The sequence below is a fragment of the Podarcis raffonei genome, chromosome 14, assembly GCF_027172205.1.
Source record: "Podarcis raffonei isolate rPodRaf1 chromosome 14, rPodRaf1.pri, whole genome shotgun sequence".
In the NCBI taxonomy this organism is placed as follows: Eukaryota; Metazoa; Chordata; class Lepidosauria; order Squamata; family Lacertidae; genus Podarcis; species Podarcis raffonei.
Window position 1 is genome coordinate 53,126,948 of NC_070615.1, and position 13,430 is coordinate 53,140,377.

Below are 13,430 nucleotides of genomic sequence, written 5' to 3' on the forward strand. Positions count from 1 at the left end.
ATAGAACGAAAACGGAGGTTGTGGACAAGGAACCAGGATTTATTGAAACCACAGTAGCAGCAGCAGCAGCAGCAGCAGCGAGCTGGCCAAGTCCCCGCCTCCTCAGGCGCAAGAGGTGGCCCTGTGTGCGAAACCTCCACCACCAAAGCCCAAAGGAAAACCCTTCGAGAAATCCCCGAAGGCGGAAAAGCAGCCACGTCGGTTCCAGTCCTGGCGGTTGGGGGTGGGCCGCCTGGGCAAAGGATGCTGTGGGGGGCGGGTTTGGGGCCCTTCCCCTAGCAAAGCAGCCAACCCCCTTCCTCCTCCCTGCGCCAAGTGGGGCCTGAAGCCAAGGCCAGCAGGGTGGCAAGGCAGGTGCCTGGGGAAGGGGGAGCAAGGGAGAGCCCCCCAGCGCCCCCAGGCTGCTGCCCCTGAGTGCTGCAGGCCAGGGTCCCACTGAGCTCTCAAGGCCCCCACCCCCAAACGACTCCCTGGTTCCCTGCTGGCTCCCAGCCGGTGGAGGCAGCAGCGAGAGAGGGAGGAAGGAGGAGCTGGGCAGCCATGGGAGTGGGGGCTGCAGACATCAACCCCAGTGAAGTGCGGGGTGCTGAGCCCTCTCCTCCCCGCAGGAGGGTCCATTGGTGGGGGAGCCTTCCAGTGCCAGTCAAGGGGCCCCATGCTTGCCCGCCCCCCAATCCAGGCCTCCCCAAAGACAGAGAGAGGGAGCCTTTGCAGCAGGAATCCCCCAGGGAAAGGGCCCTGGGTGCGGGCGAGGAGCAGCGCTGGGAAGGCCGCCTCTGCCCCTCCCGCCATGCCAGCCCTGCCCATCGTCAGCCTTGCGGTGGCTCTTCTCTGCCTTCTGGCGCTGCGGGAAGCCTCTGCCGGCCTCGGGTCCCCCGGGGTCGTCCTCTCCCTGCATCCCAGTCTTGCCGGCGCTCACTGGGGGCTGCGGTACCTCATCCTGAGGAAGCGCTCCCGGACGCTCTGCTCGCTGTTCTGCGCCACCTGGTTGAGCCAGATCACGCGGCTGCCGGCGATGGCCTCCTTCAGCTTCCACTTCGACAGCATCACTTGCCCGGGGCCCTGCCCTACCTGGGGCCCCGTCAGGAGCACGTAGCAGGCGTGGCGGCTCCGCTCAAAGAGCACCCCTGGAAGTGAAAGAGGGTGAAGGATTGGGGGGTAGGCGGCGGCAGCAGCAGCAGCAGCAGCAGCAGCAGCAGCAGCAGCGGCAGCCTCCTCCTTCTCACAGCCGCCCAGCTAGCCTAAGGAGGCCCCCAACTGTCAGGAGTGCGTGCAGGAGCCAGGCCCTGTGACCAACAGGACTTTGCAGGACTGGGGCCTACCTAAGTTTGTTCTGAAGAGGCAAGGCGTGGCCGCACAGGTGAGGCAGATTGGTAACTCACTGCACCTGGTGGCAAGAGCTGGGAAGGGTTATAAGGTCAGCATTTCCCTTCGGCTCTTTGCCACAGCAACACACTTCCTGCCTTACTGCGTTTGGCTTCTTGCTTCCTGATCCTTGAACCTTGGCTTCTTGACTCCTTGCTTCTTGATCCTCGGACCCCTGACTTCTTGACTCCTTGCTTCCTGACCCTCAGACCCTTGACTTCCTGAATCCTGGCTTCTGGATGCCCGTTCCTGCTCCCACCCCGCCACCTTGCCGGGACTTCGATTGCATGGGAACCGGACCGTGACACCGACTTACCCTCAAAGGCCACGATGTGCTCCGTGACGTTGCTCGTCTCCAGGAGGACATTGGGCAAGGCGGGGTGGAACAGGTACAGTTGCTGCTGGGCGCCGTCCCAGGACCCCTGGCGCCAAGAGAGAAGAGAGAGCTGCAGGCAAGGGCAAACTGCGCAGAGCAGGCCCCGCCAGCAAGACCCCCCCCATAACACACGGAGGCAGCGCATTCCCTGCATGAAATGTGCGCTGGTGAGGTTGTGGCAATTAGGGATGGCGATTCTGTTATGTGGTGGCAGAGGAGAGGGGCAGGGGCACTGGGGCAACTCTATGCCAGTGTGACTGTCGCCCCGGGCACACAAAGCCAGACATGTGGGAAGGCTGGTGTTTGGGGTTCAGGGGGCTTTCATGGAACTGCAGTGGAGTTGGGAGGAAGCACAAAGGTCGTTAGTCCAACTGCATGCAAAGTCCACTCTTTTGCCCAACATGGGGCTCAAACCGACGACCATGGGGTTAAGAGTCTCATGCTCTAGCAACTGAGCTAGAGATTCCTAAAGGCAAATTCCATTCAGCTACCCCCCCATCCAAAGCCAGCTGGCAGAAGGAACAGTTTCTTTGCATTCCCTTCCTGCTACAGCATGCCACCCTCCGCTTACCGTTCCGTTTGCGTCCCTCTGGTACAGGCCCCAGAAGAGGAAGACCGATCTGCGGTCGAAGGTGGACAGGGTGGCCGGCCGGGGGCTGTCGGCGCCCGAGAGCAGCTGCAGGTCGGCCTCCCACTCGATGTCTCCGGAGGTGCCTTCCATGACCATGACCTGCGGAGAAGAGGCCCACCTTAGAGGGTGCTGCCTTTTCAGGTCCTCAGCGCTCTTCTCCACAGCCCCTGCCCCCAAGGAGCCCCTCCGGGCGCTTCTGCCACGGGGTGCTGGGCGAGGCAAAGGCTCTCAGCACCCAGAAGCTGCTCCATGGCAGACCAGCACCAAGCCTAACCATCACACCTATAAAATGCGTAACTTCGGATCTGATTAAGCGGACCCTCCTTCACCAGAGGTTGTGCCACAACTGATTTGCTCATCTTTAAGGAGCCACCAAAGCCCTGAGGGTGGGAGGTGGCGCTTTTGAGGGGGTGACTCTCTCTCTGAAGGAGCAGGTATGCGACTTGGGGTCCTCCTGGGTGCACTGCTGTCGCTTGGGGCCTCCTTCAGCTTTGGCTGGTGGCCCAGCCGCACCCCCACCTGCACTGGGACAGCCTAACCTCTGTCATCTGTCCTCCTGTAACCTCCAGGTTAGGTTACTGCAATGCGGCACACCTGGGGCTGCCTCTGAAGATGCTTTGGAAACTTCAGCTGCTGCAGAATTCAGTGGCCACGATGCTCAGCAGGGCAAGGCGGTCTGAGCATGTATTGCCAACTCTGGCCCAACTGCACTGGCTGCCCATCAGTTTTGGGGCCCAATTCGAAGGACTGGTTTAAAAGCCTTCAATGCCCCAAGGACTGCCTCTCCCCATACGAACTGACCGAGACCCTGCGACTGTCACCCGAGGCCCTTCTTTCTGTGCCCCACACCCCTACTTCACAAGGTCTGGAGGGTGGCAACACAAGGACAGTCCTTTTTCGTGGTGTTTTCCGTTTGTGGGATGTTCTCCCCAGAAAGGCTTGCCTGGCGCCTGCTTCACGTGTCTTTCGGCACCAGGCAAAAACATTCCTCTATGGCCTTTTTAATGGGGGGGGGGGCAGGGCCCCAGGGGGCCGAAGGCATCATTCTTGCTTGCTACTGTGCTGCGCATTTTTATGATGATAATTTTCTTGTTTAAGCCCTGCCCATCTGGCTGGTTTCCCCAGCCACTCTGGGCAGCTTCCAGCAAAATAAAAATAATAATAAAATGCCAGACATTAAAAACTTTCCTGATCAGGGCTGCTCTTCTTCCCCCGGTAAACCACCCTGTGACCCTCAGATGAAGGCGGCATTTGAATTTAATTGATAAAAGAAATGGATCATAAAACTCTGCCTTTGCTGCAAGGGACTCCATGTGGCTGTGGGCCTTTAAACAAACCTTCTTCCTGGAAGAGTCTCTGCTCATAACGATAACGTCGACCTCGTCCGGCCTGTAGGCTCCAAGCACAGGTTCGCTGCAAGAGGGAGATGAGAAGGAGCTGAAGGAGCCATTCCCAGCAGCCCTGACCGGCACACTGGACCTCTCCCTCCTCCACCCCATCCTTCCAGAAAAGGGGGAAGAAATCGTTGGTTAAAGCGGGAAGTGGAGAAAGGGATTTATCTCCAGAAAGCTGTGGGGAAGCCCCCGCTCCCTTCCCAGCTGCATAAGCCCTTCTCTTCCCTTGGGCATTCTGCCTGCGCTCAGGAGCACTGTTGGCAAATTCCTCTGGGCTGCGAAGCCCACCTGCAATTACCGTATTTTTCGCTCTATAAGATGCAACAGGCCACAAGACACACCTAGTTTTGGGAGGAGGAAAACAAGAAAAAAAATATTCTGAATCTCAGAAGCCAGAACAGCAAGAGGGATTGCTGTGCAGTGAAAGCAGCAATCCCTCTTGCTGTTCTGGCTTCTGGGATAGCTGCGCAGCCTGCATTCGCTCCATAAGACGCACACACATTTCCCCTTACTTTTTAGGAGGGAAAAAGTGAGTCTTATAGAGCAAAAAATACGGTAATTGCTCAGAGCCTCACGCATGGCAAAACTACCGGCTGGCCTGCCCTCCTTTTCCCTCTCCCTCCCGTGCGAAGTCACAGCTCAGGCCACTCTCCCTGCACCTCTTAGGATGAGGCACAAGCCAGAGTCGGACCTCGCAGGTCATGGTTGTTGGCAGAAGCTGGCACCCCTTACCTTAGGATGTGGGGTGTCTCTGTAACCCACATCGAGCCCAAGTGCTGCCCGTCCACCAGCTCAATCATGTTCGATCTTGAAACCAGAAAATCAGCGCTCGAAGACACAGGCATCTTTGTCAGGTAGCGGATTTCTCCCGTGCTAAACAGGGAGGGACCGAGAGTGCTGGTCATTGCTCAGCTGGGCCTGCAGGGGGCGCTTGTGCCAGCTGACACCAAAGAGGGCAAGAGGAGGCTGGCGGGGAGAGACCCCCATTGCCCTCCTGACCCCCCAGAAGACGGGATCTTCTGACGAAGGGAAAGAAGCACCTTCTTCTCTGTAGAACTTACAACAACCATGCGAGGTGGGCCAGTATTTCCGTATTACAGGTGGGGGCTTCCCAGTGTTTTTTTTCTGGGGGTACGCATACCTCTAAACATTTTGTGAATCTAACGGGGGAATAAACTAATTTTTATTTAAAAAAATTAGTTTCTTCTCTAGCCTGGTGAATCGTCAGTTCTGCTGCTCCCTCCGATGGCAGCCTCATTTCCTCTCATGGTGTTTCCTGAGTCTCAGACGGAAGCGGGTGTTTAATGTGTGAAGTAGGAGTTGGAATCTAGCACAGTGATTGGTCCATTTTGTTGTTACCACCTCTGATGGCGGCTTCCTTTCCCACTGTCATGCATGTTCTTTGTACTTTTGTCCATTTACCATATTTATTTTTCTTGGTTTGAACTTGAGTCAAAATGAGAGTACCCCTAAACATTTTCTAAGAAACAAAGCACTGGGGCTTCCTAATACAAGGTCACCAACTGAACTGGCGACTTTTTGGCTCACAGCAACACCACCTCTCTCTCTCTCAACCCCACTTGCTGCTCTCAGACATGCCCCTTCCTATGAACTGAGTTCTTCCCAAGTTCCCATCCGGCTTGCTCTGAACGCTACGTATTCTCCCCAAGCCCCCCAATGCTCAACCCTGCCTCCCGCCCCTGCTGGAAGCCCTACAAGCGGTACCTGAGCAAGGTGATTTGGCGCGTGGCGCTGTCGATCGCCATCTCCCAGAGTGGATCTTCCGTCAGACCAGAGCTGCTGTGGGCAGTAGAGCTGAACGCCATCTGGCACAGCGCTTTCAGAGAGTAGGCGTAAAGGGCCTTTGCTGAGGGAGGAAGGGAGTCGGGTGAGCCAAGACTCCAAAGATTGTCTCAGGACAGCCCTTCTCCATAGAGGACCCCGCCCTTGGCAGGGACCCCTGGGCCAAGACTCCGGAGGGGGAAGGACTCACCTGTGTACAGCAGCACGTAGTGGGAGCCCTTTGGAGTGACTTGCATGAGGTGGCCGACTCTTCCCGGAAGATGTAAGGTCCCAACGGATCCAATCTGGGTGCCATGTTTCCCTGAATAGAAGTGGGCTTGAATCTGCAGAGCAAGCGAAGGCCATGGGATTCTTGCGCCTGGGGAGGAAGCTGAGCTATCCTGCCGTCGCCACTGCCTGCTCAGTCTTAAAGAGGCTTGCATGGCAATGCTGAAGAAATGCCAAGTTTCCTCGCTATAGTTATCTATAGTTATTTAAGCTCACCTCCTCTCCTGTCTCAACGAAGACCAAAAGGTCAGAGGTGCTGTCTCCGTCGACATCTGGGATCTTCAGCAATGGACTCAGCACTGTCGAATTAGGCCTGAGGTTGGCAGCCTCATTCCAGAGAGTCTGGCCTGAGGAATAAGCAGGAAGCAAGGGCCTCGTGGGGTGATTGGAGGAAGGGGACAAAGAACCACAGTTCCCAGCGTTTTGGGGCCTTGGCCATGGCAGCCAACTCACACTCCCGGCCACAACTCTGCCTTTCCTTCCCTCTTGCCCACTTTCTGTTTTGGAACACAGAATATGGGCTAGAATAGAAATGATAATAATAATAATAATAATAATAATAATAATAATAATAATAATAATAAATTTGTATTTATGCCCCGTCCTTCCCGGTTCAGAAAACCGGGCTCAGGGCGGCCAACAACAAATTTAAAACACTTAATTGATGCAACAAAAAACAGCATAAAAGACACTATAAAACGTGGATAACAATAAATTCAGAAATTTAAAAATCAATTTAAGGGGGAAATCCATCCAATAAACATTAGATGATCACCAGGGCTAGCTGGCTAAATTAGTCCTATTTGGGCCAGGGAGGAGAAGACAGGAGCTCCAATGATCTCCTGGCTTTGGCATAAAGGTGGACGGCAGCGGAGCAGGCTCTGGCACCCAATCGCAGAGCGGAGCTCACGGAAGTAGACTCAAGTGGCCACTCAGTCGCTGATCCTTCCTGGGGCTGATCCAGCAGGCAGCTCTCTTGTCTGTCTGAGCGGAACGGAATCTCACTGTTGCTGCCCAGAGCAAAGCTGCGTCCAGTTAACTTAGCGCCAGCCCACTTGCAGGATGCAAAGGTGCCCCGTCAGTGGGATGGGTGCTCCTCACTCGATACGATATCTGTATTGTCATTGTCCCATGCAGAACAATGAAATTGAAAAATCTACATAAGACATTCAACCCCCCTAAAAACTCTGAAACCCCATTTTAAAATACAATATACCGTATTTTTCGCCCTATAGGACGCACTTTTCCCCCTCCAAAACTGAAGGGGAAATGTGTGTGCGTCCTATGGGGCGAATGCAGGCTTTCGCTGAAGCCTGGAGAGCGAGGGGCATCGGTGCGCACCGACCCCTCTTGCTCTCCAGGCTTCAGGAAGCTATCCGCAAGCCTTGTGAGCCCGGGGGAGTTCCCGCGGGCTCGCAAGGCTTGCGGGCAGCAGCCTGCAGCCAGGAGCCCGGGGCGCCCTCCGGAGGACGCCCCGTGCTTCGGGAAGGTGTCCACAAGCCTCCCACGCCCGGCGGGAGGTCCGGCCAGGCGTGCGAGGCTTGGGGCGGCAGCCTGCATCCCGAAGCACGGGGCGCCTTCCGGAGGATGCCATGTGCTTCGGGAAGGTGTCTGCAAGCCTCCCGCGCCCAGCGGGAGGTCCGGCCGGGCTCGCAAGGCTTGGGGCGGCAGCCTGCATCCCAAAGCATGGGGCGCCCTCCGGAGGACGCCCCGTGCTTCGGGAAGGTGTCCGCAAGCCTCCCGCGCCCAGCTGGAGGTCCGGCCAGGCGTGCGAGGCTTGGGGTGGCAGCCTGCATCCCGAAGCATGGGGCGATCTCCGGAGGACGCCCCGTGCTTCGGGCAAGGTGTCCGCAAGCCTCGCGCGCCCGCCGGGAGATCCCGCCAGGCGCGCGAGGTTTGGGGCGGCAGCCTGCATCCCGAAGCACGGGGCGATCTCTCTGGAGGACGCCCCGTGCTTCGGGAAGGTGTCCGCAAGCCTCCCGCGCCCAGCGGGAGGTCCGGCCGGGCTCGCAAGGCTTGCAGGCAGCAGCCTGTTCTGGGGGCTTGGGTCGGGGGAAGCTCGGGCTTCCCCCACGCCAGCCCCACGCCTGGGGGGGAAATAAAAAAATTTTCTTTATTCCCCCCCCCAAAAAAACTAGGTGCGTCTTATGGGGCGGTGCGTCCTATGGGGCGCAAAATACGGTACTCCTATAGGGACTTCTTATACTGTACTGCGTTTAAAACCAGAATTGCATTTGGGTACAAACACTTTCTCAGGGGGCTAGTCCTGGTCTTTATAACCCTGTACCTTCTTCCAGAAGGCAGAAGCTGAAAGAGATCATTTCCGGGGTGTGCACAATCCTGCGCTATCTCTGCTGCTTTCTTATGGCACCTGGCAGCATAGATTTGATCCAAGGTGGGAAGAGTGCACCCAATTATTCTCTCCGCAGTTTTTACAACCCTGGACAGCATTGTCTTTTCCCCTGACCGTGCAGCTCCCAAACCACACACACAGACCATAAGTTAATACACTCTCCGCAGTACAATGGTAAAATGCCATCAACAGGTCCTTTGAGAGATTGTTTTTCCGGAGGATTCTCAGAAAATATAACCTCTGCTGTGCTCTCTTCATCAGGTCTTTGCTGTTTTCTCCCCAGGTTAGGTCATCTCTCAACTCCATTCCCAGAAATTGAAACACTGAGACCTGTTCCACTCCTTCATGAGAATGGAGAAATGCAGCCGGAAGACAAAAGGTATTGAGGAGCTAGTGACACAGAGCCCTTCCTGCCTCCTCTGTTCCTTCTCCCTCCCTTGCTCTTGTTCAGTTTTTTGATGGTGTGAGAACAGTCTTTAGTGTCCTGGGAACATTGGGAGAAGCCCCACATGCAGCTCCCTTAATCAGCTGTGGAGGACGTGTTACGATATTCCATTCCACCTTAAGAGGAACAGGCATGACTGTTGTGTGTCACATGCCTGTTTACATTCCAGCACAGCCTACTGGAAACGTCCGTTGTGTGTATAGCTTTTGCTTATGCTGTTTGCTTGGACACGAAGGGGTGCAGACATGTTTTTCCTCTGTCCTGATGCTGAATAAAATGCCTGTAAATACGCTTTACACAGCCTCTCTCTGCCCTTCCGTTGCAAAGAGTTCTTATCTCTGCTGGCTTGCATGCCTGGCTTCTGAAGCTCGGGTCGCAGTTACATGCTGATCCGAGGACCAGAGTTCGCCCGGCTGCCGGCCGGTGGGCTGGAGCCAGCTGGGGGCCTGCCAATTGCCCCTGTTCCCTTGGACGCATCCCAAAATAATGCTGGGTACCTTCTTTGATGTTGGACCTTGTTTTGAGAAAGTGAGGCATTGGGAGGGGGTGGCTATCTATAAAATGGGACAGTTTGGGCATAGTTTCTCTGAAGCTTGTGCACGGACTAATCGGCTGCAGGGCCCTGCAAACTGAGGCTACCTGGGGGAGTCGCTTCGCCGCTTCTTGAGGGTTTCCAAGTGGCAGATTGAAGTGCATGCTTGGTGTGGATATACAGTGGTACCTCGGGTTACATACGCTTCAGATTACATATGCTTCAGGTTACAGACTCCGCTAACCCAGAAATAGTGCTTCAGGTTAAGAACTTTGCTTCAGGATGAGAACAGAAATCGTGCTCTGGCGGTGTGGCGGCAGCAGGAGGTCCCATTAGCTAAAGTGGTGCTTCAGGTTAAGAACAGTTTCAGGTTAAGAACGGACCTCCGGAACGAATTAAGCATTTAACCTGAGGTACCACTGTACTGCTTGCTGTTTTAGAATAATTTTTTTTTTAATTTTCTCACTCACTTGCGTATTTTGTATTGCTCATTAATCTCATTTGAAAGGAACCACCTTGCCTTTGGCAAGACAACCCCCCCAACCCCCTTGTCGCAACAGGAAGGTTGCCTGTATGTCTCTGGCTGTGACGCTCTGGGCAAGGGGCTGCTGGACACCTGCCTACCTGTCTCCAAGTCGATGGCTGCCAGGATGTCCGGCTCCCCTACAATGAAGCAGGCTGGGGTGTGATCCTGCTCCCCGGAGCAGTCCATCAGCAGGAGCTCTTGGGCGACAGGCCTCTGCCAGAGCGTGCTGCCGTTGGTGCCCGAATGAGCGGCCAGGAAGGCACAGGGGGAGGCCAAGCCTGGAGGAAGAGGAGCAGCCCATTAAGCCCCTGTGGCCTCCTCCCCTCCCCCCCCCAGGAGCAGCCTCTGCAGAGCCGCTCAAACCCCAGGAACCCTCACCTTGGCTGGCACAAGAGCTGTTTGTGCTGTTGCTGCTGGCACTGGCAGCCTTGAAGGCAAAGAGGACATCCTGGACCCGGTCCTTGTTGACGTCCTGCATGGCCAGGAACGCGTAGGTTGCTGCAAAGAGGCCAGAATGGGGGGCTTCAGTGACGGGCCACAAGCACCCGTGGGCCCCCAGGAGCGGCTGCGGCCCCTGCGCCCACGCACTCACCTGCGTCCTCGTAAGTTCTGCTCCACATCCTTTGGGAAATGGGCCTCACTGGGCACGGGATGATAAAGGAGAAGGCAAACACCACTGTGAGGCACAGGAAGAGGGAGAGGAAGAAGGCTGCCGTGCGCCATCGCGAGAGCCGCTTGAGCTTCTTGGGGGCCGCTTCCTTCTGGGTGCAGTTGGCCAGGCCCTCGGGACCTTTGCCCTCCTCGTTCTTCAATGGGTGGATCTCGGCTTCCAGGTCTTTGTTCTCCATCCTAGCTGGCTCTTGGGGGAAGGAGCTCGGATCCTGCCACACACAAGGGGGCCTGGATCAGGCCAAACAAATGCCACCCTGGCCCAGACCCACAGTGGCCAGCCCAACACCTGCGGGGAGCCTTGCCCAGCAAACAGCATTCAGAGCGGTGCTTTCATTGCTACAGTTTGTGGGGTTTGCACAGAATTCATTTGTGCACAGTTGTTTTTTAATTAATAATTATAATTAATGTAATTAATAATAATAATAATAATAAAATAATATATTTATCATGGTCAAAGACCAGCTTGCACAACACAAATAAAAACAGCGTTCATAAAGATAAAATATACAATCAGAGCAGACTGCAGCAAAAGCTCATGAGTTAAAATTGAGATATATACATACACCTGTACAACTGAGATTTGGGCTACCATAGAAATTTCGTACAAAGATTACCATAATAAAAGACAAAAGTGGAAAGGACCTAACAGAAGCAGAAGACATCAAGAAGAGGTGGCAAGAATACACAGAGGAACTATACCAGAAAGAAATGGATGTCTCATATACCCCAGGTAGTGTGGTTGCTGACCTTGAGCCAGACATCCTGGAGAGTGAAGTCAAATGGGCCTTAGAAAGTACTGCTAATAACAAGGCCAGTGGAAGTGATGATATTCCAGCTGAACTATTTAAAATTTTAAAAGATGATGCTGTTAAGGTGCTACACTCAATATGCCAGCAAATTTGGAAAACTCAGCAGTGGCCAGAGGCTTGGAGAAGATCAGTCTACATCCCAACCCCAAAGAAGGGCAGTGCCAAAGAATGCTCCAACTACCGCACAATTACACTCATTTCACACGCTAGCAAGGTTATGCTTAAAATTCTACAAGGAAGGCTTAAGCAGTATGTGGACCGAGAACTCCCAGAAGGGCAAGCTGGATTTCGAAGGGGCAGAGGAACCAGAGACCAAATTGCAAACATGCGCTGGATTATGGAGAAAGCTAGAGAGTTCCAGAAAGACATCTACTTCTGCTTCATTGACTATGCAAAAGCCTTTGACTGTGTCGACCACAGCAAACTATGGCAAGTTCTTAAAGAAATGGGAGTGCCTGATCACCTCATCTGTCTCCTGAGAAATCTCTATGTGGGACAAGAAGCTACAGTTAGAACTGAATATGGAACAACTGATTGGTTCAAAATTGGGAAAGGAGTACGACAAGGCTGTATATTGTCTCCCTGCTTATTTAACTTATATGCAGAATTCATCATGCGAAAGGCTGGGCTGGATGAATCCCAAGCTGGAATTAAGATTGCCGGAAGAAATATCAACAACCTCAGATATGCAGATGACACAACCTTGATGGCAGAAAGTGAGGAGGAATTAAAGAACCTTTTAATGAGGGTGAAAGAGGAGAGCGCAAAATATGGTCTGAAGCTCAACATCAAAAAAACCGAAGATCATGGCCACTGGGCCCATCACCTCCTGGCAAATAGAAGGGGAAGAAATGGAGGCAGTGAGAGATTTTACTTTCTTGAGCTCCATGATCACTGCAGATGGTGACAGCAGTCACGAAATTAAAAGACACCTGCTCCTTGGGAGAAAGGCGATGGCAAACCTAGACAACATCTTAAAAAGCAGAGACATCACCTTGCCAACAAAGGTCCGTATAGTAAAAGCTATGGTTTTCCCAGTAGTGATGTATGGAAGTGAGAGCTGGACCATCAAGAAGGCTGATCGCCGAAGAATTGATGCTTTTGAATTCTGGTGCTGGAGGAGATGGACTGCAAGAAGATCAAACCTCTCCATTCTGAAGGAAATCAGCCCTGAGTGCTCACTGGAAGGACAGATCCTGAAGCTGATGCTCCAAGACTTGGGCCACCTCATGAGAAGAGAAGACTCCCTGGAAAAGACACTGATGTTGGGAAAGATGGAGGGCACAAGGAGGAGGGGACGACGGAGGACGAGATGGTTGGACAGTGTTCTCGAAGCTACAGACATGAGTCTGACCAAACTGCGGGAGACAGTGGAAGACAGGAGTGCGTGGCGTGCTCTGGTCCAGGGGGTCACGAAGAGGCGGACACGACTAAACGACTAAACAACAACAACAGAAATTGACCCTGAGGCACCCCAAAGGGCAACTTTGGCATTTCCCCAGTAAGCTATTTTATTCTAGAGGATGAGCTGTGCCTACAAATAATATATTTATATGTAATATAATTAATAATATAATTAATAATTATAGTCGTCATATGGGTTGAAATAGTTAATGATACTAGTCATCACGGCAACGTTAGTAAAAATGATAATATGTTCTCTGCTGCTGGAGGCGGCTCAGAGTCATGCCTCGCCGCCCCCAGCAGCGTCCTCCTCCTCCAGGAACGGGCCCAATCCTCCTTTGCCGCCGACGGACCCCCGGACCGGGACCGCGGAGCCCCCGGGGGGCGTCCCGGGCTGGGAGTGTCGCGCCCGGAGGAGGCGGGTGGGGAATTCTTCCGCCTGCGCCCCCACGGGCCCTGCAGGCCTTCGGACTACGACTCCCATGATCCCCCTGCGGGGCCGGCCTGCCGGGGCTGCTGGGAGTTGTAGTCTAGAGCCCGGAAGGCGAAAGGGGCGTCCAGGGGGAGCCGGGCGCGGAGCCCCTCGGCAGCCCCGTCGGCGCCCTCCCTCCGCCTCCACGCCCGGGGGTCCTTCCAGCGCCCCCTGCCCCGCTCCTGGCGGCGCTCTGCACATGCACAGGGGCGCCCCCGCGGCCTACCTTGAGGGGCGCAGGCGCTCCTTCCGACCGGTCCGGCCGAGGGGCGGGGCCTGGCGAGCGCCGGAAGAGCGCATGCGCCAAGCTCCGGCTCGCTCCGGAGCCCGGCAAGGGGGCGGAGCTGAGGCGCACTAACGTCACGGGAGCGCCGGCTATGT

The 13,430-nt window shown here is 54.8% G+C and overlaps 1 protein-coding gene across 2 annotated transcripts; it reads right to left on the bottom strand.

The window, feature by feature from the left end:
- Window positions 1–18: 18 nt before the first annotated feature.
- On the bottom strand, window positions 19–13,358 carry FAM234A (family with sequence similarity 234 member A). Of its 2 annotated transcripts, XM_053364813.1 has the most exons (12): window positions 13,276–13,358; window positions 10,285–10,573; window positions 10,071–10,190; window positions 9,791–9,970; window positions 6,053–6,183; window positions 5,760–5,892; window positions 5,492–5,633; window positions 4,499–4,639; window positions 3,710–3,785; window positions 2,313–2,471; window positions 1,682–1,787; window positions 19–1,127 (listed from the first exon to the last, which is right to left on the bottom strand). In XM_053364813.1, the coding sequence occupies exons 2-12, from the start codon at window positions 10,538–10,540 to the stop codon at window positions 916–918; spliced, it is 1,656 nt and encodes a 551-aa protein (XP_053220788.1). In that variant the 5' UTR covers window positions 10,541–10,573; window positions 13,276–13,358; the 3' UTR covers window positions 19–915. The 2 variants fall into 2 exon arrangements, with proteins under 2 accessions (XP_053220788.1, XP_053220789.1); XM_053364814.1 differs by lacking the exon at window positions 1,682–1,787 and having other exon boundaries at window positions 973–1,127.
- Window positions 13,359–13,430: the final 72 nt, after the last annotated feature.

What these genes read in the sequence shown, in the direction of transcription:
- FAM234A (XM_053364813.1), bottom strand. Translation starts at nt 10,540, where the DNA reads ATGGAGAACAAAGACCTGGAAGCCGAGATCCACCCATTGAAGAACGAG. An exon ending in CAGAACTTACGAGGACGCAG is followed by an intron (nt 10,191 to 10,284) that starts GTGAGTGCGTGG and finishes GCCTCTTTGCAG; the next exon opens with CAACCTACGCGTTCCTGGCC. An exon ending in GCACATCGTGGCCTTTGAGG is followed by an intron (nt 1,128 to 1,681) that starts GTAAGTCGGTGT and finishes TTTCACTTCCAG; the next exon opens with GGGTGCTCTTTGAGCGGAGC.